The following is a 24,582-nucleotide window of genomic DNA, read 5'->3' as shown; positions in this document are numbered from 1 at the left end:
CCCGTGTCACAGCAGTGCGGCTGCTGAATGGCTGAAAGTGGGGGTAACTCATCTCTCCTCTAACCACCCACGCAATCAATAGCAGCCTTGCTGCTTCTACTGAATGGACTCTGCCCTCCACGGCCTCCGCTGTTCTTCGTCTGCTTCGAGCCGACTTCTATCCTTTTTCATCCTCACTCTATCGATTACTACGCCCTTGCCTAGTGCGATCTTGCGGGGGGCTGCTCTATCGACCCATCCACCTGTATTACAGTTCATTCATAAATCTTTGCTGCTTTTCACTCAAGATTGCGGTCTGATTTTTTCTCAATTATTTATTTAAAACATTATTGAATAAATTTGACATTTTCGTATATCAGTTTTATATTTATATTTTACAGTTTTATATTATACAGTTCGTAAATATTAATAATTCTATGAAGATACATGTGTATGAAGTTTTTTAAAATATTGTGTTATATGTTATTTTTGTGGTAAATAATTTTAATATTGTGCAGTTTTATTCTATTATCTAAATGGTGAAGGTGATTTTTTCTTATAAATTTGCTTAATAAAAAAAAAAAAAAAATGTGAGCATTATTTACTTGTGATCTTATAGACAAATTTCCATTTTAAATCTAATCACTTCATTGTTGAGATGACGAAGAAATTCTCCAATAGACATTTGTTTAACATTAATTGAAGAAAGAACATTTAGAATTTATAAATACAAAATTTGTATTTGAAAATTCAAATTAGTATGATATTTTATGTGATTTTTGTATCTTTTTGTCTGAAAAAATAAAAAAGAAAAATATAATAGATATAAAAAAAAGATATCACAAAAGACAGGAGTTATTACTAATTGGTAATAATTGGTAAATAATTTTTTAAATTAATTAATAAATTCATTTATTACGTTTTTGTTAAATACTGTACATTATTTCTTCGAATTTAAATGCTCAAGTACATATATGAATTAATTGCTAATAAGCACTATATATCTACCTATAATTATTCATCAGCAAATATTTCAGTATATCAGTAGATATTTTTTTTTTTAATCTAGATTTTTTTAAGTTATTTATTATCATTTATCAATTAAAGTTACATTGCCGTTTACACAATTATACCGTTTACTCCTTATTTTATATTATCAAATATGCAACGGCCATTTATAAAACATATATATCATATTATATGCGAATATAATAATTCCAAATTCTTATATAAATTTATGTTATATAATTAAAATGTGAACTAAAGAAAAAATCTATGGATACAGAAATATATATATATATATATATATATATATAAATATTGATACAATACCAAATTGTATTCTTCGTTTTATTCAGAGTTTTTGATTTCGATAAGTTGGTTAAATAATTTTTCACTTTATTTAAAATCAATATATTCTAATATGTGTTATCAATTGATCACATCATTCTATTATATTTTAAGAAAGTATACTCGCTCGTTGGAAACACTTATTTTATATTTCTAATATAATCTATTTGTAATGCACAAAGATTATACGTAACACGTCATATGACATGTTTACATTAGTGGAATATCAATATTACAATTTATATGACGTGTATTAAGTGTGTACTTTAAAAGAGACGTAAAAAAAACATTAATTATATGCAATTGGTCATTAACTGCTCATGGAAGATCATCTTTCGCTGCTCCAATAGCTTTTACCGATTACTTCTGTAAACATACAAATCTTTTTACACAATACAAAATTTGCAAATCTGTTTCATTGAAATCATAAAAATGTAAATAATATAATATGAACTTATTATTATTTACCTGTACGATTACTAACAGGACTACGACTCCGGGAATAGCTCCGACTATAACTTCGACGATTACCACGACCGTTGTATTCTCTACTATGACTTCGACTTCTACTTCTTGAATAGCTACGATCTTTTCCATTTCGGCCACCTCGAGATCGCCATCTATTTCTTCCACCTAAGAATATTAAATCAATTAATTACATCAATAAATATAAATTGCAATAATAAAGGATAAAAGTTAAAAAAATTTTATTTTATCAAATTAAAGTATACAAATACCTCTATGCCTGCCATATCCACCACTTTTACTATCGGCAAGTTCTAATAGCTTTGGATTTATAACTTGATTCGCTTCTTTTAATACCTGGATTAGGTCGTTAGCCTTATTCGAATTATTAGGTGTAAAAAAGGTATAGGCTGTACCAGTTTTTTGCCGACGCCCTGTTCGACCGATTCGATGAACGTAATCTTCCGAACAGGAAGGATAGTCAAAATTGATGACAAACTTGACGTCTTCAACGTCTGAAATAAAGCATACGTATTAGATGCTGGTTACCAAAAGTATCCGCCTCCCAGACAGACATCGGTTAAGATAGTAGTATGGCAAGACGTATAAAATATTGTATTAAATATCAATCATTTATTTTGAACAAATTTTTAGATTAAGATACGCTCTCCAAAGAGTATTTATAAATTCATTGATTATATTTGTTTTAAAAAATAAAATTAAAAAAAAAAAAAAAAAAAACACATTAAGTGCTGATATAGACAAGCAATATGATATTGTTGCGATTTCACAGTAGTAATGCTGTGTGATTCGACATTTTATATTTCTAACAACATAATACGAACGTGCAATTGCAATATTGAAAATATAAATAAAGATGCCGAATATACAGTGTTATTACTGAGAAATTGTAACTAACTACATTGTATAGCTTATCTACATCGAACCTAACTTTTATAAAATATTTTATTTATTATATTTTTTTAAGAATAAATAATTATCTATTTCTAATTTTATTTAAATAATAAAATAAAATAAAAACTAAAGTAATAAAAAAAATATTACGTTTTTAGAGAGCGTTTTAAAAGTATAAAATGCTGAAATAAATTTCCTTTCAAAAACAATTCTGGTTCCTCATTAATAAAAATATTATTTCTTTTTCTGTATATTTTTATTTTTAATTTTTTATATATTATTAATTTATATATATATATGAAATTATTTATTGATTTTTATTACAATAAATATTATATATTTATATTCTTAATAAAAAAAATATCAAAATAAAATGAAACCAGAATTGATATACAAAAAACTTTATTGAATGTGATAGTTAATATAATGTGAATATGTAATGACAGTTATTATGAAGGATTCAGAAGGATAAAGGAAATGTAAATTTAAATGGATATAAGAATGTGTATGTATATAGAAATGTACATATATGCATACATACAAGTACAGAATGTTTTATAAAATATGGGCTATATAAAATATTAAAAATTCTTAAACTAAAAACAAGAGAGTTCTTAATAATATTATGTGACCATTAATTAACAACTTTTAAATTTATGTAAAATGTATATATATAAAAAGAATTTGAAATATAAAATTACTTTTAGGTGGGTGTTATTATATTTTACAAAGTTGATAAACAATGATCACAAAAAATATAAAGAATTAACTTGTTTTAATTCAAGAATTTCTCATATGTTTTAGTATATCATATCTTACAAAACATTTTGTTACATATATATATGCAAAAAGTATACATATTAAAACCCTTAGAAAAATGCTATTTGAACTATACTACATCTTTATAAAAATCTAAGACATTTTTGATCAAATGAAATGTTGGGCAATTCTTAATAAAGAAGATATTTAACTTTAACTGAAATTTTTGTGAGAAACTTTTAAATATAAATAAAATAAATAAAATATATAAAATAACATAATAAATAAATACAATTAATTTTTAATTGATTTATAATCATTATAATTTTATAATTATGATCAATATTTAATTACATCTCCTAAATTAATAATTGTACAATATTTCAGTATTGAATGAAATTTCTTTAATCAAAAACTATCTTAGTCTTTATCAAAGAAGAATGTTATACAGTCAAATTGCCCTTTTTCTGGGTGAAACTAATTATTGATTGAATTATTATATATAGAAACTGTAATTATTGATATATACAGTTATATATATATATATATAGCGATTAATTTAAAATTACTGTTATACTAAAATTAGGCAGTGGGTGAGTGTCGCTAGCAACGTACGGGCAGGGCCTGGCTGTTTGCGCTCGCTCCAGCTACAGCCTCCGCCATTCTGTTGCTACAGGGCACACTTAGAGGCTCTGGCATCAGCTACCATGCCACCGCCTCATTGGACCGTTGTTGGGTCTGATTAGCTTGAGCGGCCAGCGCAGGGGATTCTATTCTGGCAACAACGACTTGGCCAGCCCAGATGGCGTACAGCGTAGCGTAGAACTGATATCCAGTATGTAGAAGGTAAAGTAGATCCCGATTTGGCCCGGACTGGCCCTTCACGTAATTGACGTATAGAGGCACGCGTCGCAGCCAGCGCAGACAATGCAAACTAGTGCACCACCGAACAAACAGGCGGCGGGCACCCCCAATTTGCTTTGCATTACCCGGCGTGGGTCTGCGCGCAATGTGCCTCTGCAATACAAACAAAGATCCAACCGCGTTAGGTATATGTTTATCTCATTATCTTCCTGTGTTCAATATGAATTTTGTATTACAGTATTTTTGTTTTTTTTTTGTTTATTTTTTTCATATTTTATTCTTTTATCAACTATCTTCTACAAAATTCTGGTAATCTCAATGAAAGCGAGTTTATGGGAAAAAATATAATTTAAACTTCTATAATCATTATATAAGTTTTGGCAAGCATAAAACACTTTTATTAGATTAATTTTAAGTTCAAATTATAATCATGATGTAAATATAATAATATAAAATGGTGCCTTTCATTATCCCACAAAATTATATAATTCTTTAAGAAAATTATATTTTACATTTTCAATATAAATTTTGTAAATGTTTGTTTGTAATTAAAATTCATTTACTTTTTTTTAATTAGGTTGCTTTTATTCACCTTCATGAATCAATAAAAAATGCTTGCCGAGTATATTTCTTTCTTTTTTTATTTCTTTCATATAATATTCAAAAATTATTACCTTTAGCAAAAAATGAGGAAGCAAAATAACTACACATATTAAAAATGCTAAATGAACCACATTATGCATTTAGAATATTATGTATTTAAATTTAATTTGTAAAGTTATTTTTATAAAATATTTTCTTATTAACATTTTCAAATTATTAAATTTGAAAAATATCATTTAAATATAATTTATATAATTTATTGATATTGATTACTATTTCTAATTAAGAAATTGATAAATCTTTTTCATTTTGATTCTAATCATAACGTGGTTCATTAATAAAATCTTGTTCTGATTATTACATACATAAGAATCATTTGTATATTAATATTATAAAACTATTTCATGTTTGGAAACAAATTGCAGTAACAAAAGAAAACCTATTTAAAAGATATATATTAATTAGCAAATATATATTATATTTTGACTATATGTATTTATTTATAATGCTTTTAATATTATATCAGAACAAGATATTCAGAATATTATAATAATTATTAAATCACTGCTAAAAATATGATTTAAAATAATTCATTTTCCATACCAAAGGAAAATGATGAATAATACTTGATCTTATTTCTATTTTATTAAATATCATAACAATCATTTACTTACCAAGTCCACGAGCAGCAACATCTGTTGCGACAAGAATTGGCGCTTTTCCCGATCTAAAATCTAAAATTGAAAAGAAAACTCAGTTTTGATTGTATTTTGAAATGTCATATACAATTAATATTTACCTTGTAAAACCCAATCTCTTTCTTGTTGTGTCTTATCACCATGTATACAAACAGCTGGCCAACCATCCCTCTTCATTTTTCTTGTGATTTCATCTACTCTGCGTTTTGTTTCAATAAATACAATAGTTTTGTTTTCACTTTCTGCCATTATTTCTTTTAAAAGGGTACTCAATCTATAAAAATAATATTAGAAATAGAAGAATTTAATATTTTTTTGACATATAAATAGTTTTTTAAATATATACTTAATCTCTTACTTATTTTCTTTTTCATAGTCTTGACATACATCAATAATTTGTAATATATTATGATTTGCAGCTAATTGTAGAGATCCAACATTAATTTGAGCATAATCTTTTAGAAAATCTTCAGCTAAATTTTTTACTTCTTTAGGCCATGTAGCAGACCACATTAATGTCTGTCTATCTGGCCTAATTTGTTCTATGATTTTTCTAATTTGAGGCTCAAATCCCATGTCTAACATTCTATCTGCTTCATCTAATACTAAATAGGTACATCTTTTTAAATTTGTACGTCCTGATTCAAGAAAATCTAACAATCTACCAGGTGTAGCTATAACAATCTCTACACCACCATCTAGATCTCTAGCTTGTGCACCTTTTGGTGCTCCACCATATAAACATGTATTTCTAATACCAGAGGAATGACCAAAATCATCAGCAACTTGTTGAATTTGTTGTGCAAGCTCTCGTGTTGGAGCTAAAACTAAAGCAATAGGTCCATCTTTTCGACCTAATTTAGGTTGACTATTAATATGAACAATTGCAGGAAGTATATAAGATAGTGTTTTTCCAGAACCAGTTGATGCAATTCCTACCATATCTCTTCCACTTAAAGCAATTGGCCAACCCTGTGCTTGTATTGATGTAGGTTCTGTAAAACCTTGTCGTCTGAAAATTATAAATAACAACAATTCTTTTATAATCCATTAAATCAAATTGATCTCATTTTGCATAAATGTTTAAATCAAATTTTTCAATATTTATTTCAATCAAATTTTTTTATCAATTTTAATGTTTTGCTATTCTGTTTTTATCTTAAAATCCTAACAACTCTACTTCTGTTCTTACTTGATCTGATGAAAGTTAAAAGTTCCAGAATAAACAAGTTTTAAGTTCTGTGTGATAGTATTCTTGACAATGTACATGTCATCGCATACTGGATACTTGTTCTAAACTTAAGAAACAAATTCTAATATCACTATTGTAAAATAATTGTACATTGTAAATACTTATTCATTTGGAGCATTTTTATTTTAAACAAAATTATTATTTTAAAAGAACTTACTTAATTTCTTTTAGAACATAGTCTGGAAAACCTGTTTCTTCAAATGTAAATACAGGATTAGGTATATTTTTTCCCTTAAGGGTAATTTCTTTTTCACTTCTGTATTGTTCAACTATACGTGGATCACGGTTTTGAACTGCTTCATGTGGTACATAAAAATCTTTTTTAAAAGGTTCTAATCGACTTAAATCCCATCTAGGTTTTCTTAAATTTGCTCCAGGTTGCCCACGGCTATTTCTACCACCACCTCGATCTCTGCCTCCACTACCACCCCAATTTCTTCTATCTCTTGGTGATCTACTACGAGATCTGCTACGAGATCTACGTCTCCTATCTCTATCACGACTACGACTAAAAAATAAAATACAAAATATTTATTAATATCTAAAATAAATTTAAAATATAAATTATTTTCTAAGTAAAAAATACAAATATTTTTATTATCTATTTCTTTAACATAATATATACTTCTTTTAAAATATATTAAATCTATAGTAATTTTATTTAATTAATTTATTTAAAATATCATCTAACATTTTTATTTTATTATTAATTTTAAAAATTCAAATTATTTTAAATTTTGTAATATGTATATATATATAAATTCTTTTGAAGTCTATATCAAAAATATGCAGAAGGTTATAATGGCTGTAAAAATATAAATCTCTTTAGAATCTCTCCTTAGTTTTATAGTCTTATTTCTCATTTTATATATAATTTTTTCTACTGTACTGCGAACAATTGCTATTTAAATATATTCACTTCAAATATGTGATATTAGTACTGAACATTGAACATATTGATAACATGCATTTTCACATATCTATACATATATGGCTTACCTTCTATAGCGACCCATATTCAATTTTTTCTTACTTTCTCCCTTCTTTTAATGACGCTCTACTATTAATAATAATTACTCAAACATAAAAAAATAGTAAGTTGTAAAATTTAACTCCAATCAAAAGCCGTAAATGAAAGCGTTTTCTATGCCACAAACGACGCAATCATAAGAAAGAATGATACCATTATAAAATTTTCCACGCATGCGCAACAATTAATATCTATTTTAATAATCATAATTTTTGTAATTTTGTAAACAATGTTAAATTTTTAAATAATGAAAAACCTAACATTAAATTATAATGTTATATAAATTGTAACTTTTTTAATGTTTAATGTTTTTTAATGTTTAAAATTAAATACAATACAAACATAACTGTTATATATTATTTATTTAAAATTTTAAGTTATTATTTATTTTATTAATTTGAAAAATTTTCAATATTAAAATTTACATGATAAATTATAAAACTGTAATTTTTCTTTTTTTATTGTAATTTTTAATATTTAATTTGAAATTTCTAATAAATTTAATTTTTAATTTTTAATATTAAATTTATTTCTTAAAGTAAAAAAAACATATTGTTTATTAATATCTTTCTATTTATTGATATTAAAACATTTTTTAATAATATTTAAGTTTATTTCATTTCTATTCGTCTCTATCGATGGCAGTAGTTCATATTTCCACAGCAGAGTAGAACATTTGTTACTATTAGTTGCTCTTGAGCCACTGAAGTGAAAGGAGAGGTTAAGTTATCGTGCATTATTATAGTGTATTAATATTTAAAATGCAAGCAAAACATTTCATTTGTAATCTCCACATGTATAAAATTTTTTTATTTTTTTTTTTTAAGTGTTAGAAAGTTTTCTTTTTAAAATGATTTATGTGATAATATAATATAATATAATATGCATATATCTATATATGCTTCTATATAAAAAAATCTTTAATATCGTTATACTTAATACTTAATACTTAATAAAATAAAATTTATAACAATATTGCGAGATTAATATAAAATATAAAAGATTGATCGAAGTGAAAAGATTTCTAAAAATGACGTGACAATTAAAAATCGTAAAATAAAAAAGTAATAAGGATTGCATGCAAAAAACCTTGAACATCGAACATATAACGCGAAACAATATGCATGATCTAATAAGACAAAGTAAGAAGATGACTTCACGCAAAATGTGATCAAAAATAATCGAAGCGTCAACGACAACTAAATTTCAGGATCAACACCACTTCCTTTTTTGTTATGCGACAACTACGGTACGATGAGAAACGGAACAATAACCACACGTGCTGATGTTTATGCGGAAGAAATTCCTTGTACATCTGAAAGGTAAATCTACATATTTTAAAAATTGTATTAAAAATTATTTAAAAAAATGATATGAATTTTTTATTTGTCTTCTATGTTGTTTTTGTATATTTTAACACACTATTAAGAATCAAAAAATATGGAAAAATTAAAATGCTTTTCGATTATTATTTATCTTTTTATTGATATATGTCGTAATATTGATAATGAGTATGGAAATATTTTTATGAATTAGTGTTTGATACTCTGTTCTTATTTATTCTTATTTCTTAATGTCATGACTGATGCTTTGTGGTGTCAAGTGACTTCTGCGAAGGTGAAGAAGTAATTTAATCTATCATCTTTGAAGGTAAACGAAATAAATGTGTTAAGCAATATCCAAGTGCATATTTGAAAATGGTACTTTAAATACAAACATTTATAATCTATTTTTAATGAAAATAAAAAATTAAATTATACATTCAGTCTTGAAAATTTTTTTAATTAATTATATTATTTATTTATTTACATATATATTATAAAAATAAAAAAATAAATTATTATGATTCAATTTATCTATGACTTTTTCAAAAGCCATTAATTTGAAAAATTTTATTCTTCTGTATCCATCTCGCTTTAAAACCGGTTTTATATGATTCGCTTATGTGTATATTAAAAGATGAAATAAATTAAAAAGAAATGCTTCAATAAAATCTAGATTAAAAAAATTAATAACATTATACGCTGAATTAAATTTATAAAGAAATGATCAAATTTATATAATACATATTATTTTTTTTAAATAAATTTATTTTTAAAATTAGTTTAAACGCTATGTTTATTAAATTAATTTGTTCTAATTTATTATATTTTTATATTAAGTAACTATTTTAAAATTTTTTTCTAATAAGTTTATCCAATGTTAATAAGGAACTTCATAATCGTATATTGAGAAAGGTTTGTCGGTAGTAAAAATACATCCGGTTCTTAATATATTGAATAATAGGAATATCGTAACAAAAAAAGAAGGGTGCATTAGTCTGGATCAATTTATATCCCTTATATTTTAAGTAGTAATAATAAATAAATCAAAATAAATTAAATTTTCAATCATTAAATTATATTAGTATATATTTTTAAAAAGATTTTATATATTATATAATATATAATATAGAAAATAATATAGATTTGATAAAAATAGAATATAAGAAAAATTTTTAAAATATAACAAAATATATTTATGAAAGATTAGAATCTGTTTTGTGACGCATGCGCGTCTTGTTATGTTGTATATGCATTCAAAATAGTTGTTTAATAATACTATTATATTTCTATTATATAATAATTAGATTAATCACATATATTTTATGATTTAATAATACCAATAATTGTTTCTTAATAATATTAATAAAGTAATTAAGTAAAATTAATATACATTTTTCATTTCATTTAATTATCGATAGTCAAATATTATAAAACCATTATATTTGTAAAAATTTTGCATGTAAAGTTTTAGATATTTATTAATAATAATATTAAATTTTTATGTAATATAAATTTAATTTCGAATTGAAGAATTATTATATAAATTGTTAATATTTAATTTATTAAATGATTGTCGTTCACCCGGCAAGTTTTGTCTTTACCTCACCTGCTTCCCGCTTGCTGTGTATACTTTGCTTGTCTCTTGCCAGTCTTTCGTGTATCTGCATGCTCGTCGCTCGTTGAAATTGAGATTCTATATAATTTCGATTTTTCGTACGGTAATTTGTGAATATAAACAAGCGCAATCGAGATAGTTTGTTTCAATAATTGTTTTACTAATCACGAAGTTATGCGTTTTAAAAATCTATTGCTACAACGTGGATCCTATGAGTAAGTTCAATAAACCGATTTGGCAGATTTCGAGGTTAAGCATTCTTTTCTCACCCTTGTTCTCTCTTGTTTAATTTTGATTCTTTAGTTCTCATTTCCTCAATCGTTAATCGATTGAATTTGATTAAAATATTAAGTATTTTTTTCACTTTTTATTATAAAAACTCATACGAAATATTCACATATAATGTTTAAAATTTTATTTTTATGTAGTTTTCTTTTTTTTTTCTTTTTTTTAATTTAAAAATAAAAATATCTATTCTTATCAAATAAAAAATATCAATTTCTTAAATTTTGTTTTTATAAAGATAATTTTTATTACATTTGTGATAATTCTAATTTTAATTGAAGATCGAAGTTTTAAATATGTGATTACAAATAAACCTTTAAAAAAAAAGTCCTTTATAATAGCGATAAAATAAATGCTACTGCAATTATAAAAATGTAAGGGAATGAAACGAAGTATTTAATTATACATTTTCTGTGAGATATATGTAAAGATATTAAATGAAATGTAATGTGTTTTAATTTGTGGAAGTAAGTCTTCTTTAATGAAGTACTATGTGGCCTTTGTATGTAAACATATTACTAAAAATCTAATTTCAATATAACTGTATTAGAGATTTGAACATAAATAATTTCATAAAATTTATAGTTTATTTTTCATATTCATAGTTCTAATAATAATAAATTTTTTGCTTATGTAATTTTCTGAAAAGTGATACTAATCCCGCTTGTGGTTTTATGAAACTTTCATTCGTCGAACATTCTTTTTAAGTTGTTTCCAATAAGATCCTTTTACTTTATAGATATTATTGTATAAGAGCGTATAGACATATTATTTTAAAACTATTTTAAAATCATTAACTAAATATATATATAAAATATTTATTTCTTTTGTTATATTAAATTAATTTACAAAATTAATTTTAAAAAAAGTAATATAAATACATATTTAAATATTTTTATGTAAATTTAATTCATTTTCAAATTTATATATTTTATAAATTATCATTAAATAATAATTATATATTTAATTTTTAATATTTAACCATTTAGTAATTTTTTTTGAATTTTTAAAAATAAATTATTTTTATTTGAAAGAAGGGTGATTTTCGTAGAAAGATACGCTCCTGTATCCACGTGAAAAGTATACACGCGGGATAGAAATATTAAGAGTTAGATCGAGCAGTTCAACGTAGATCGAGACACGAACTGCTCATGTTTCGCGGTATACCAAATATTTTAATATAAAAAATTAATATTTAAAAAAAATATTATTTATAGTGTAATTTATTTATAAAAATATAATATAAAAGTTATAACAATAGTACATGCAATTGTTAATTATTCCGTACTTTCGTGATTGTGAATAAATATATAAATGAATTTTAAAATGTGAAGTGATATACTTGTTAAATTTTTGTAAAGATAAGACGAACAATTTGTTTATACTAGAATTTTTTAGTAATAAATAATTCAGTTTTGCTAATTGATTTTAATGAAATTGTTTTTCTTTATTCATTTTTTAATTTTTATTTTTAATTTATTTTATGAATATTATCATTAATATATTAATTAATTTAACTATAATTAAAATCATTGAATTGATATGTTTATATAATAACAAAGAAATTATATTTATAAAGAATTCTTGTTCTAGTAACTGAACAATGGTGATTCGAATATCGAAATAACTATCGATGTTATCAAACTATCATAAGTAGAATTAAAAAAATTTGATACGATTTTAATTTTTATTGATTAATTTTTTATATATAATACATATATAATATACAAATATATATATAAAATATAATATATCATAATTATAATTTATATAATAACAAAATGTTCGTCTCGAATGTAAATTATTTCTAGTATTTCTGGTGTGAATTCATTATGACGAGTTTTTATTTCATGACGTGTAGGGTATTTCTTTTTTCATGTAAATCTTCAAGTGCGAATATATTCTATTAAGCATAAAATAAGCCAGTTATTTTATTTTATTGGTGAATGAATATAATTTTCTTTATTGAAATTTTAATTGATAAAGAAAAATTTATTATTATATCAATTATTAAATAATTTAACAATTTTGATTATGAAATTGTTGAATTTAAATTTTATACTTTACACTTAATTAAATAATATTTCGTATAATGTTATATATAAATGCATAAACTGAAGCTCGATCGTTTTATTATGAGCAAATATATTTCAATGGACAATGCATGTATTTAATCAATAGAAACTGTTGTCATATTAGTAGTCTTGATTAACTGCAAGAATTTATTTAATAGAAGTCGCTCGTTTTTTCTCGAAATAATAATTATGTAATTCATGTAATTTATGAAAATGATTTTTGTTTTATTTTTTAATTGAAAATAAAAAAAATAAAAATATTCGATTATAAACTAACTGTAAGCTAATTTTTCAATATTTTTCAAAATCAAGGACTGATTTAAATTTTTAATATATTATAAAACATTTTTAATATCTTTATTTTTATTAATACGTTAAGATCGTGTTATTAAAATATTGCATGTTTAATTATCAAAAAAACAAAACTTAAATTTTTTTATTTTATTTAATCGAAATTATACAAAATTGGATAATGTAATGTGTGATCAGTGATGTGTGAACTTGGAATAAAACAGGAAGGGAGATGTGGCGCTCTATTCGCAGTATTGATGAAGAAGGATAAACAATTCGAAACACGAATCTTGAGGCATATTTTCACATGAGATGGCATGATTCTAATCACTTGAAATCTGCGATACTTACAAAATGGCCAAGCAAATATCCTTTTATTCTACTTTGACGTCAGAAGAAAAGAGTAGAATGCAACCATGTATGAAAGCTAGGTGGTATGTCTTTTTCTTTACACTTTCTACCAAGTATTTAAAAGGAAGAAGAAGAGAAAAAGATAGAAACCCTTTATAATATTTAATGAAAGAATGTCTTAGGTGTAGTCCATATTTTTCTTGTATCAAACACTAAATCTTTATATGAATATTCGAATAATACTATAAGATTACGATTTTGATTATTATCGATATTTTTTTATAGTTTATATAAATTCTTTTATATAGTTTATATAGTTATTATATAAATAATTATATTACGACAAATCAAAAAATATAAAATAATTAGATTAATTTAGTCAGGAAAATATAAGCATTCAACATACTTCGAATTAAATGATGAATATTTAGGTGCATTGCGATAAGCACGAATAATGCTTAAGTTGACTAACTTAAGTTGAATAGTAAAGAAACTAGGGTCAACTATGTGTCAAATGTGAATAACAAAGCACCAATTGATCAGATCAAGAGAGCAATATATAATTCTAAATTCAATTTACAGAAAAATTTAATTTTTTTTTAAATTTTCTCATAAAGTTTTCCATGAAAAATTATTTCATGAAAAAAATTATGCGTATTTCTAGAGAATATATGATTATAATTAATAAAATAAATAAATATAAATCTTATATTTCATGCCATACTCTTAGTTTTTAATAATTATGTTTTTATTATGAAAAATAAATACAAAATAAATACTTGATTGAAATAAAAATATGCAAATCAATTTTAATTTTATTTAAAAAATTTATATTGAATATTTTTTTATTGTAAGTGAAAAATAAAATATTTGTTTAAAAAGAAACAAAAAAAAAATTTAAAAGAAATTTTGTTTTAGTGTCATCATGTCCAGTGATTCACCTCCACCACTCCAGACTTCTGTACCTTTGGTAGATTACGATATACCAGACGAAGCCTGTTCTGGTAAAATCACACCAACCACACCTACTACTCCGGTGACGAATAAATTATTGAATACTGATGCCGAGACGATTGAGAATGCAGTGCCTATCACGCAAGCAGTGCTTCCGGTTCCCGAGCCACAACCGAAAATTGAAAGAAATGGATTCGACTCGGAGACAACCAAGCCAATCGCCCAATCTGAAAATGATTCTTGCGTTGTAGATTGTATATATTTTACGCAGCAGTGCTGCGAGTGTGTAATACTTTAACAGCCAGAATTCTTCGCGTATCGAATAATCATTTATATTCGTTGCATGCGTTTAGTATATGTGCGTGTGAAGAGAATTTGAATGATACACATTTCCATTGAATTATATGGGATACAAATTCAAATGGAATTTTAATAATCGAGTTTTAATTTTTTAAGCGAATATTAAATCTTCGTATTTAAAAAAAAATCTTATTCTTATCTCCGATTTCTATTTACTAAATGAAAATGAATGAAATATGTTAAAAACATATTTTAAAAACGAACAAATTTCAATAAGATAATTGAAAAATTTGATATTTTTATAAAATAATTATTTTTGTATTGTGCGATATTTATGAAGTATATGAAAATGAAGAAATTGAAATCTTTTAGTTAAGATATATATATATATATATAATATATATATTATATATATAGATTACATTTTTAAATCTTTTACAAATTTTTACATTATTTTTGACATAAAAGAATCAATTAATCTTAATATTGCTTATTCAAAATGTATATAACAATTAATTGATTTTATAATTATAACAATAGTAATTATTAACATTTCATAGACTGTTAAATTTCATTTTAATTTATAAAAATTATTTTTTTATATATTATTCTTATAAGTTTTTAACAAAAATTATCTGGCTATAATTTACTATTAACAATGAATTTAATTTTATAAAAAAATTCCGCATGATAATCTTATTCGTGCATTCCTATTTTTACATAGTGATATTAGATTAGTTTCTAAATGTTTATACATTATTTAAACAAGGCACTAAAAATAGTTTAATATTAAATAAATTTTAAATAGCAATTTTTTCCTTTTAAAAATTATACTACATATATATACATATACATATATTTTATTCCATCAGAAAATTAAGAATGAAAAGTCATAATGTTAATTATTCTTAAAGACTGCTTAAGTGCCGTAAATTTATTTACATACTGAAATTATAAAACATATTCATTATAGAATAAAATACTTGAATAGATTAAATATTTTTGAAAATAACATTTTATATTTATAAATGGCATAAAATCTTAAAATATTATATAAGAAATAAAATGTACAAAAATTACAATATATAAATTTGATATATGCAGTTGTTACATTTAAAATTGAGAATAATACGATAAAATTATTAAATTCTTTAGTAAAAAAAAAAATATATATTTTGTAAATATATTTCAAAATGATATCGTACAAATTAAAGGCACTGCCATGATTTTAAAATCCATATCAATTAATTTACGAAATTCATTTATATAAATTTATTATTTTTATAAATAATTGACAAAAAATAGAGTAATGTAAGAAATTCAATAATTAAAAATTTTCAAATTCTGTATTTCATAATGTTAAATTATGTCTCATTGATATATAATATAAATATAAATAAATTATTTTTGAAGATCATAATAATATATAATGAAATTAAATTCAACAAATAAAATATATTTCTCTTTAAATAAATGTTTCAAATATTCATATGGTTTATTTTTCGATTTTTGTATTAAAATATTTTAAAAATCTAAAGTACGAGCATCGTATCAATTGTTTTGCAAGTATAATAAAATATTTAAATAATGAAATTAGTAACATAAAGTGCAATTTAATAATCTATATAATAATGTAATATATTTATCTAACTTAATTATTCATTATTTTTAATATTATTTATATTTTTATGAATTACACTTGTTGGAAAGTAGAATAAATTAAGTTATATGATATAATTAACAGTACAAAATATAAATATAAAATTCAACAATAAATTTAAAAAATGAAGTTTTGCCAAACAAATATTTTTATATTACAAGAATGCAATTTATGTTTATTTTTAATAATTTTATCTAATGTTTAATTTTTTTTAAAATAATATTAATATTGAAAATTTATTTGTTATAGTGCATGAATAAATGCATGTCTAAAAATAATTTTATTATGTTTTTTCTTAAGATAAATTACATTTTTAGATATTAAAATTAAAAATTTTAATTTTCTTAAAAAAGTTTTTTCTTTAGAATACCATATATTATATAAATATTCTATATATATATAAATTAATCATCAACAAAATCAGTTTAATTTACATATTATATCTCAGAAACTATATAAAATGTATGCATGTTGTGTGTGAATAATTTAAATTTCTATCATATAATATTTTAAAGTAAAATTTAAAATTTACTATCTTTATAGATTAATTACTTTGATAACAATTCTGATTTAGATTTACATTAATATTTTGATTAAATGATGATAGCTTACTACTATCTCATTAATTGTTCATAAATAAAACGCCTACATATTCTTGTGATATATTTCTATGATATATATTTTGGTATTTTAATTTATTGATTGCTCGTTTTTTTCAATATTACCTATAAAATTTTTGTAAACATTTAATATTTGTTAATATTTTATACAAAAAATGTGCAATAAATAAGATTTAAATTATTATAAGAGGAATAATGAATTAAAATTTTGAGTAATAATTCAAAGTGTTTAGTATATCACTATATATACATATATTTATGTTATATGTATATGTGCTATATAGGATGTTTTATATTATAGAAATATTTCTATAATAAATTTTAAAAGATAAGAGAATATTCTTAATATTTTAAAAAATTGATATATGTTATTTAGAAATAGTTATTTAGAAATCTTCATTTTTTAATGTCATGTTCATTTACTAATAGTTTATTAAACTAAAATAATTAAATATAAAAATATATAAGAAATAAAATATTCTATATTTATTAACAAAAAAGAAAGTTTGATTTGACTAGGATCTTTGAAGATATCTTAAATTAATATTATTTTTAAAATTCTTGTTTAATCAATTTATAATAGTTTTTTTTATAAATAAATAATATAGATGATTTGTAATTTTTGTAAGTGTTCCTACTTGAGATAAAAAGAAGAGGATTTAATATCAGACTATAAGAGAATAATTTTTTTAAATTTCTTTTTTAAACATTGTACTCAACAATTTTTATACACTGTTTAGAAATATGATCTTTTAAATACGTTTTATATTTTTAAATTATTTATCATTATAGATTATAATGATGAATTTAAAAATATATAGTTTTGAATTAGAAAATTAGTAAAAAAATTGAGCACAAATAATTATTAATTATTAGTAAATGCTTCTTTTTTTTATAGAATAATGCATGAAAAATATTTTTATGAAAATGTAGTTCAAGAACTATTTGTAGAATATCATTAATCTAAAAATCTATTTTAAAGTACATTAATTCGATTAATTTCTTATTTGCATACGATGTTAAGATATCTATTCACTGGCCTCGAAAGATGTTTAAGACTCTAAAGGTGCAAATTTATACAAATTATGCCATATATGAAATTATCTGGTCAGATTTAATTACGATTCATATATAGGTAGCGGATGTCCTTCAGAATTAAATACCCATCTATCTAAATCTATTAATTGTCTTGTATCATCAAACAACAAGTACAAATATTTTAAAGTTTCAGCAAACCAAAAACTTTCTGTCATATCCTTTTGTGGTGTATTATAAACAATTCTCACGTTTCCAATGCTGGTGTATCCTTTTTCTACTTTCGTATAATTTTCAAAAGCCTACAAATTATATATATATATATATATATTTTATATATATATGTATGTATGTGTGTGTATATGTGTATGTGATTAAAAATATAATATATATAAGCAATAAATATATATAAGCAATAAAAGTATATATATTTCATAGGAAAATATAATTATTGAAATATTTACTTGAAATATTTGCCATCCCCAATCTTGATAAGTCTTATTCCCAGTAAAATACCACATATAAAAAATACTTTCAATGAACTCTGGTCTGAGTAAATTATGTGCATCATTCATCTTTACATACATATCCATTGATTTTTCTCCATCTGTATTCTAAATATATAATATATCTGTATACTTTAATAATTATTATCTTTATCTTTATTATTATTATTATTATTATAATTACCTGAATATTAAAATAAGTAATTTCTGGAGCAAGGAATGTGGGTTGAATTGCATATGTTTGATAACAAGTCTTAACAATTTCATTAGCAAGATTCATATGATCAGATGGTAAACCATGATGTACTCCTAAAGCTAAAGTACCTCCTAAGTAACATGTAAGATGATCCTATGAAGTATATACAATATATAATAATTATTAATAATACATTATTGATAATATTAAATTATGATAAATATTTTTATTTTAAAATTTACCATTTTTGGTGTTATTTCTTTGTTTGCTCCAACTAATTCTGCTATGAAAAGATATTTATTAATTGCTGTACGTTTTACCAAATGCTTTTGAGTTCCAGCAATACCTAATAGATAATCATCTCGTAAGCTAAAAAATTTAAATGATTATCATAAATTTATAAATAATATCATAAGAAAAAAAAATTTAAATAAACCATAGTAATAATAATAACTATGGTAAAAATACTAACTAATTAATAGTCTTTCCTGTTTGAAGCCATTGTTTCAGTAAATATTCATAATAACTATCACCGCGTGCACCGAGTGTAATTGTTGAATGATCTCTAAATTGTCCAGTATTAGCATTAATAAAAATGGGTACTAAACCATCATATTTTTCTAATTGATGTACATGTTCCGACACTTTTGCTACTGCTTCCTGAAGAATAATAATTTGCATATTTTTTTTTATAGAATACAAATAAAATATTTACGATTGAAATATGTTCACATATACCTCAAATTTAGGATCTCCTGTACTACGACTTAAATCACGAAATTCTAATTGAATTGAAGTAACTTCACTTGTACTGCTATCAGGACCCCATTTAGGACCATGTGCAGTTTTAGTTCCAAGATTTACGTCGGAATAAGGAACGCCAGATGAAGTAGAAAATGCTGGCATTAAACGGTCTCCTAATTCTGTCTATGATTCAGAATTATTTATAATTAATTTTTTTTAAATTAATTTTTAATTTAGTTATAATTTTGAAACATGAGAGAAACTTACAGCTTTATTTAAGAAAATCTTATCACCTGAAAGATGATATGCTGATAATAGACCTCCTAATACCCTAATTGTAACTTCAAATAAATTAACATCTCTATTTGAAGAAAATACTAAATTTTTTTCAACCCACATTTTAGCTTCTAAAAATTCTAAAAATAATAAAAAATATTATTAATTTTGTAAATCTTTATAACTGTATAAATAATATATATATTAAATATAAATTAATACCATTATTTAAACCCATTATATACATAGTACCAAGAGAATCAACTATAGTAAGACCTAAGCCAAACCATTCATAATATTTTCTTGATATTGGTTTTATATTATCATAACCCCAAGCATATTCTTTATATCCATTCCATGAATGTTTGAATGCTGCAACTATAGCTTTTTGTCTATTATTCTGTGGTCCTAAAATAAATAAATATAATATTATTAATAAATAAAAGAGTTTAATAATTAAATTACAAAGATGTAATATTTAATACAAAGTTACCATTAAATTTAAGTGTATTTGGTTTAGGTTGAGGTGGTTCTCCAATTTGATCATCGTCCACCTGGTTTATTTCTGGTTGGAATTCAGGTTCCTCAATGACCTCCCCACCTCCTTTATGTTCTTGATTTATACTATCTACTACAATATCTTCTGCCGCCTAAAAAATTATTTTTTAGAGAAACTATATAATGTAAAAAGATGTTTCTTTTTTTATATAAATCTCATTTATATCTAATTAATTGTACCTTCTCATATTTAAGGGTATCTTGCACTACTTCTATATTATTATAGTCACTTTCGTCTAAAACTCCGTTTTTATTATCACCAGGTAAAAGATAAAATATAACTAATATGATTGTAATAATTAAGAAATAAAGAATATTTCTTTGAAACCTTGACAACTGATTCCATTGCTGAAAAAAAAGATTTTTAATTGCGAATAATTTTTTAAAAAAGACACATTTACATTGCTGAGAAAAATATTTTATAGACTTACCCTCCAAAGACTACGTGATGATCCTCGTGTAAATGTTGCACTTTCTTGGATATTTAAACTAATATAATCTGATTTCTCCAAGTCTTTCGGCGGAAACATATTTCATCAAAGGTTAAGTTGTTCTGGCGAACGCAATGATAATAAGAGCCAGAACTCTTTAAAAAATGATAATACGATGATTGTTTATCAATTATGAAAGTCTTCATTTATAAAATTCGTATCGAGCATGCTGCTACTTAGTTTCTACTAATAAAATTTAGAAAAATAAACTCATACCGCATGAATGTCACGAACCATCAATATCGTGATGTTAAACTCTGATACTATGAAAGTTAATAATTTGAGTTTATAAATTTAGCATTACCAATTTTATTAATTTTATTATAATTTCATTAAATTTTATTAAATTATAATGTAATGTCATCAATTGAATAAATATGTTTTATGGATTAACACCATAATTATATGAGAGTGACGATCAAACGATTAAATATTAAAGTATCATAAATATATACTATTTGTAACCATTATTTAATTGTTAAAAATAAATAAATTTGTACTGTTACAAATAGAAAAAAATTTTAAATAATATAAAAAATATCCAATGAAATCTCATTATTCGATTAATTTTATGAGATATATATTAAAGATTTTTATTTACATGCTTATTTTTATTTCTATATATACGCGTACACACGTATAAAAATAAAAAAGAATTTTAATTATCGTAATTTTTAATATATGAATTTTATCCAAGTATATATATATATATATTATTTTTATATATTATAATTATAAATATTTATAATATATTTCATGTGTATATTTTTGTATTTTTTTTATCGCATATATATATATATATTTATATTTATATTATATTTTTTGCATTTTTATATTATGTAAAAAAATATAATATATTTTTTTATATCTTTTTGTTTTTATTTTCTTTTCTTTTCTTTCTAAGAAATTCTTTTTTCTTAATTTTTTTTTAATATCTTTATGAGTTTCTCATCTCAGAAAATTTAAATTAATTATCAAAATTAAAATTATTTATGATATTTTTCAATTAAATATTTTTAAACATACTAAACATACTAAAAATATATTATAAAATTGAGAATATAATATTTTAATATTAAACATTAAATTTGAAAAAGAAATGATAAAAGTATATTCAATTAATCTCTCCCATCTTGTCGTGATCACGGAATATAAACAAGTATAGATAAGGAAAAGAAATAACGGAAAAGAGATAAATAAATTAGGATAAATAATTTAAAGAATCCGTATTATCTTCAAAGATGAAATAAATATAAAAAAGCAGAACAAATAATGAGAAAAAAAACAAAAATAGAAAAAAATCAGAGATTAGAATTAATGTCATCTCTAGAGTATCACAAATGAAACTAAATAGACAAGGATAACAAATAATAAGAAAAGGATATAGATAGAATAAAAATTCACTATTAACGCCATCTCTTGAGTATTTTTAGAAAAATGTCTTTAACATTCGAGAGATGGTGCTGTTCCTTAATTCTTAATCTACTTTATCTTGTTTTCTAAGAAATGTCTCTATCATTCAAGAGATAGCACTAATGGTCAATTCTTATACTATTTCTTTTTTTTTTATTCTGATTATTTATTCTTCTTATTTATGTTTTATATAAATTTCAAATAAAAATTTCAAATTAATAAAGATTCATTGAGAGAGGCATTAAATATATTTATTAATTTAAATGATTTGGATTCATTTAATGGGATATGATGAAATATTGAAATATTTAATTAATATATAATAATTCAAGATTTAATTTGAAGAAACTTTATTGTACAAATTGTAAAGTTTAGATAAGCTTATTACCATCGAATACATAAACGATGAACTTTTAGTATATATTAATGAACATGGATTATTTTATAAACAATGATAATTTGAAGAATTTTCTTCTTTTCTCTTTATTAAGGATAAATGTTATATTTAATAAGTTAATCAATTTTTTTTTATTTTATCAAATGTTATTTGCCCAGTTTTATTTTACTTAAAAACTACTAAGAAATCTTTGAATCTCGCATTTAATGATTCGACTTTGAGCATTACAAATGTACAATATAAAATGAGTTTTTTTTGCAAACGCATTTTACAATATATATTGCATTGTAGATATTAAATTTATTTACAAGTAATTTTTGTAAAATAAAGAAAAAAACTTTAAAGCATTTATATTGCAATAATATCGTTACACGTTCCAGTTACATAAAAATTTATTTATGCTGTAAGTCAAAATTATTTATTAAATGATTTAGTTTTGGAAATATATAAAGTTTTTTAAATATATATTTTTAATTAATTAAATTTGTTAAGAATTCATTTTTGTAAATTTGAATTGGATATATTACATTACGATATCATTTCATTCTTTTTCATAACAACATATATATATATATATAAGATATGAATTTTAATTTTAATTTTTATGTGACTGGAATATTATGTGTAAAAAGTTACTTAAAAATATAGAGTCAAGGAAAAATTAATAAATTGTAAAAGATGATTATTTTTAAGAAAATTATTTATCAAAATTTATATATATTTAATACGATTAATACGAAATACGAAAGAAAAGAAAATTAATATTTTTTTTAAACCAAAAAAAAATTTATACAACTTAATTAATGATTTATACATATTTCTCATCAGACTTTTAATCAAATTTTCTTTATTTTTGATTGATTATCTATTAATAGACAATCTTAATAATAATAATAACTTTCTTCTTTGTTTAATCTCAATAAGTTAGTATATAAATTCTGGTGAAAAATTGATTATTGTATAAAAAACTTATTATCTATTTAATCGTGTTAAAAATTCTTAGACATGATAATGATGTAACAATATCATATGTTCTGTACAGTATATCTCTTAACCACTTCAATTTATGAGACAAAGTTTGTGATATAATTAACGAATCACTATTCCATTTTTAAAATTCTTCCAATTCCTTGTTCTCCATTTGAAGAAATTCCTTTCACAAGTATAGTTTATCACGTTTCTAAAATTTTTTTTCATTTCCAATAATCTCTTTTTCCCGTTTTAATCAATCCCGATTTAATCAATATTTTCGATCAATATTTTCATTGATATCAAATCGTTGGTAAAAGTTTACGTTCATTTTAACACCACGAAGACCTTATATTGTAATATAAAAAAAAAAAATATTACAACAAGAAACAGATTATTCCGAAAATATCAAAAAAGAGGTAAAATTAAAATGCAATAATAAAAACTTTGAACTTTGAAAATTCTTACAACATTTTCAATATTTCTTCGTTCTTCGAAGCAACATCGATGAATAACAAATATCAAACGGATGATTAGAAGATAATAATTCCAAAAAATTTCAAAAGGTAAATGAAAAAAAAAAAAAAAAGAAAAAAAGAAAAGAAA

The 24,582-nt window shown here is 22.6% G+C and overlaps 3 protein-coding genes across 10 annotated transcripts; 1 reads left to right on the top strand and 2 right to left on the bottom strand.

Moving 5' to 3' along the window:
• Nucleotides 1-1,356: 1,356 nt before the first annotated feature.
• LOC100872237 (putative ATP-dependent RNA helicase DDX5) lies at nt 1,357-8,060 on the bottom strand. Of its 3 annotated transcripts, none has more exons than XM_012487985.3 (8): nt 7,885-8,060; nt 7,043-7,393; nt 5,992-6,645; nt 5,735-5,907; nt 5,610-5,669; nt 2,067-2,309; nt 1,798-1,962; nt 1,357-1,711 (listed from the first exon to the last, which is right to left on the bottom strand). In XM_012487985.3, exons 1-8 carry the CDS (start codon nt 7,899-7,901, stop codon nt 1,683-1,685), a joined length of 1,692 nt encoding a protein of 563 aa, XP_012343439.1. In that variant the 5' UTR covers nt 7,902-8,060; the 3' UTR covers nt 1,357-1,682. The 3 variants fall into 3 exon arrangements, with proteins under 3 accessions (XP_012343439.1, XP_003690078.1, XP_012343446.1); XM_003690030.4 differs by having other exon boundaries at nt 1,357-1,695; XM_012487992.3 differs by lacking the exon at nt 7,885-8,060 and adding an exon at nt 6,826-6,931 and having other exon boundaries at nt 1,357-1,695; nt 7,043-7,179.
• Nucleotides 8,061-8,599: 539 nt separating this feature from the next.
• Nucleotides 8,600-15,298, top strand: LOC100871875 (uncharacterized). Of its 6 annotated transcripts, XM_086909217.1 has the most exons (4): nt 12,261-12,301; nt 12,952-12,997; nt 13,731-13,940; nt 14,776-15,298. In XM_086909217.1, exons 3-4 carry the CDS (start codon nt 13,861-13,863, stop codon nt 15,107-15,109), a joined length of 414 nt encoding a protein of 137 aa, XP_086765343.1. In that variant the 5' UTR covers nt 12,261-12,301; nt 12,952-12,997; nt 13,731-13,860; the 3' UTR covers nt 15,110-15,298. The 6 variants fall into 6 exon arrangements, with proteins under 6 accessions (XP_012343459.1, XP_086765344.1, XP_003690075.1 ...); XM_012488005.3 differs by lacking the exons at nt 12,261-12,301; nt 12,952-12,997; nt 13,731-13,940 and adding exons at nt 8,600-9,057; nt 9,126-9,237; XM_086909218.1 differs by lacking the exons at nt 12,261-12,301; nt 12,952-12,997 and adding an exon at nt 9,518-9,565.
• A 3,046-nt stretch (nt 15,299-18,344) lies between these two features.
• On the bottom strand, nt 18,345-21,556 carry alpha-Man-Ib (alpha-Mannosidase class I b). The gene is made up of 12 exons (XM_012488000.3): nt 21,414-21,556; nt 21,138-21,292; nt 20,887-21,054; nt 20,642-20,798; nt 20,371-20,556; nt 20,140-20,288; nt 19,867-20,055; nt 19,601-19,788; nt 19,371-19,497; nt 19,117-19,281; nt 18,891-19,040; nt 18,345-18,728 (listed from the first exon to the last, which is right to left on the bottom strand). The coding sequence occupies exons 2-12, from the start codon at nt 21,234-21,236 to the stop codon at nt 18,510-18,512; spliced, it is 1,797 nt and encodes a 598-aa protein (XP_012343454.1). The 5' UTR covers nt 21,237-21,292; nt 21,414-21,556; the 3' UTR covers nt 18,345-18,509.
• Between the last annotated feature and the right edge of the window lie 3,026 nt (nt 21,557-24,582).

The sequence above is a fragment of the Apis florea genome, unplaced genomic scaffold (genome assembly GCF_048593485.1).
Source record: "Apis florea isolate Af1SG1 unplaced genomic scaffold, ASM4859348v1 contig_3081_pilon, whole genome shotgun sequence".
NCBI classification, from domain to species: domain Eukaryota; kingdom Metazoa; phylum Arthropoda; class Insecta; order Hymenoptera; family Apidae; genus Apis; species Apis florea.
This window is presented reverse-complemented; position numbering and strand designations above follow the sequence as displayed.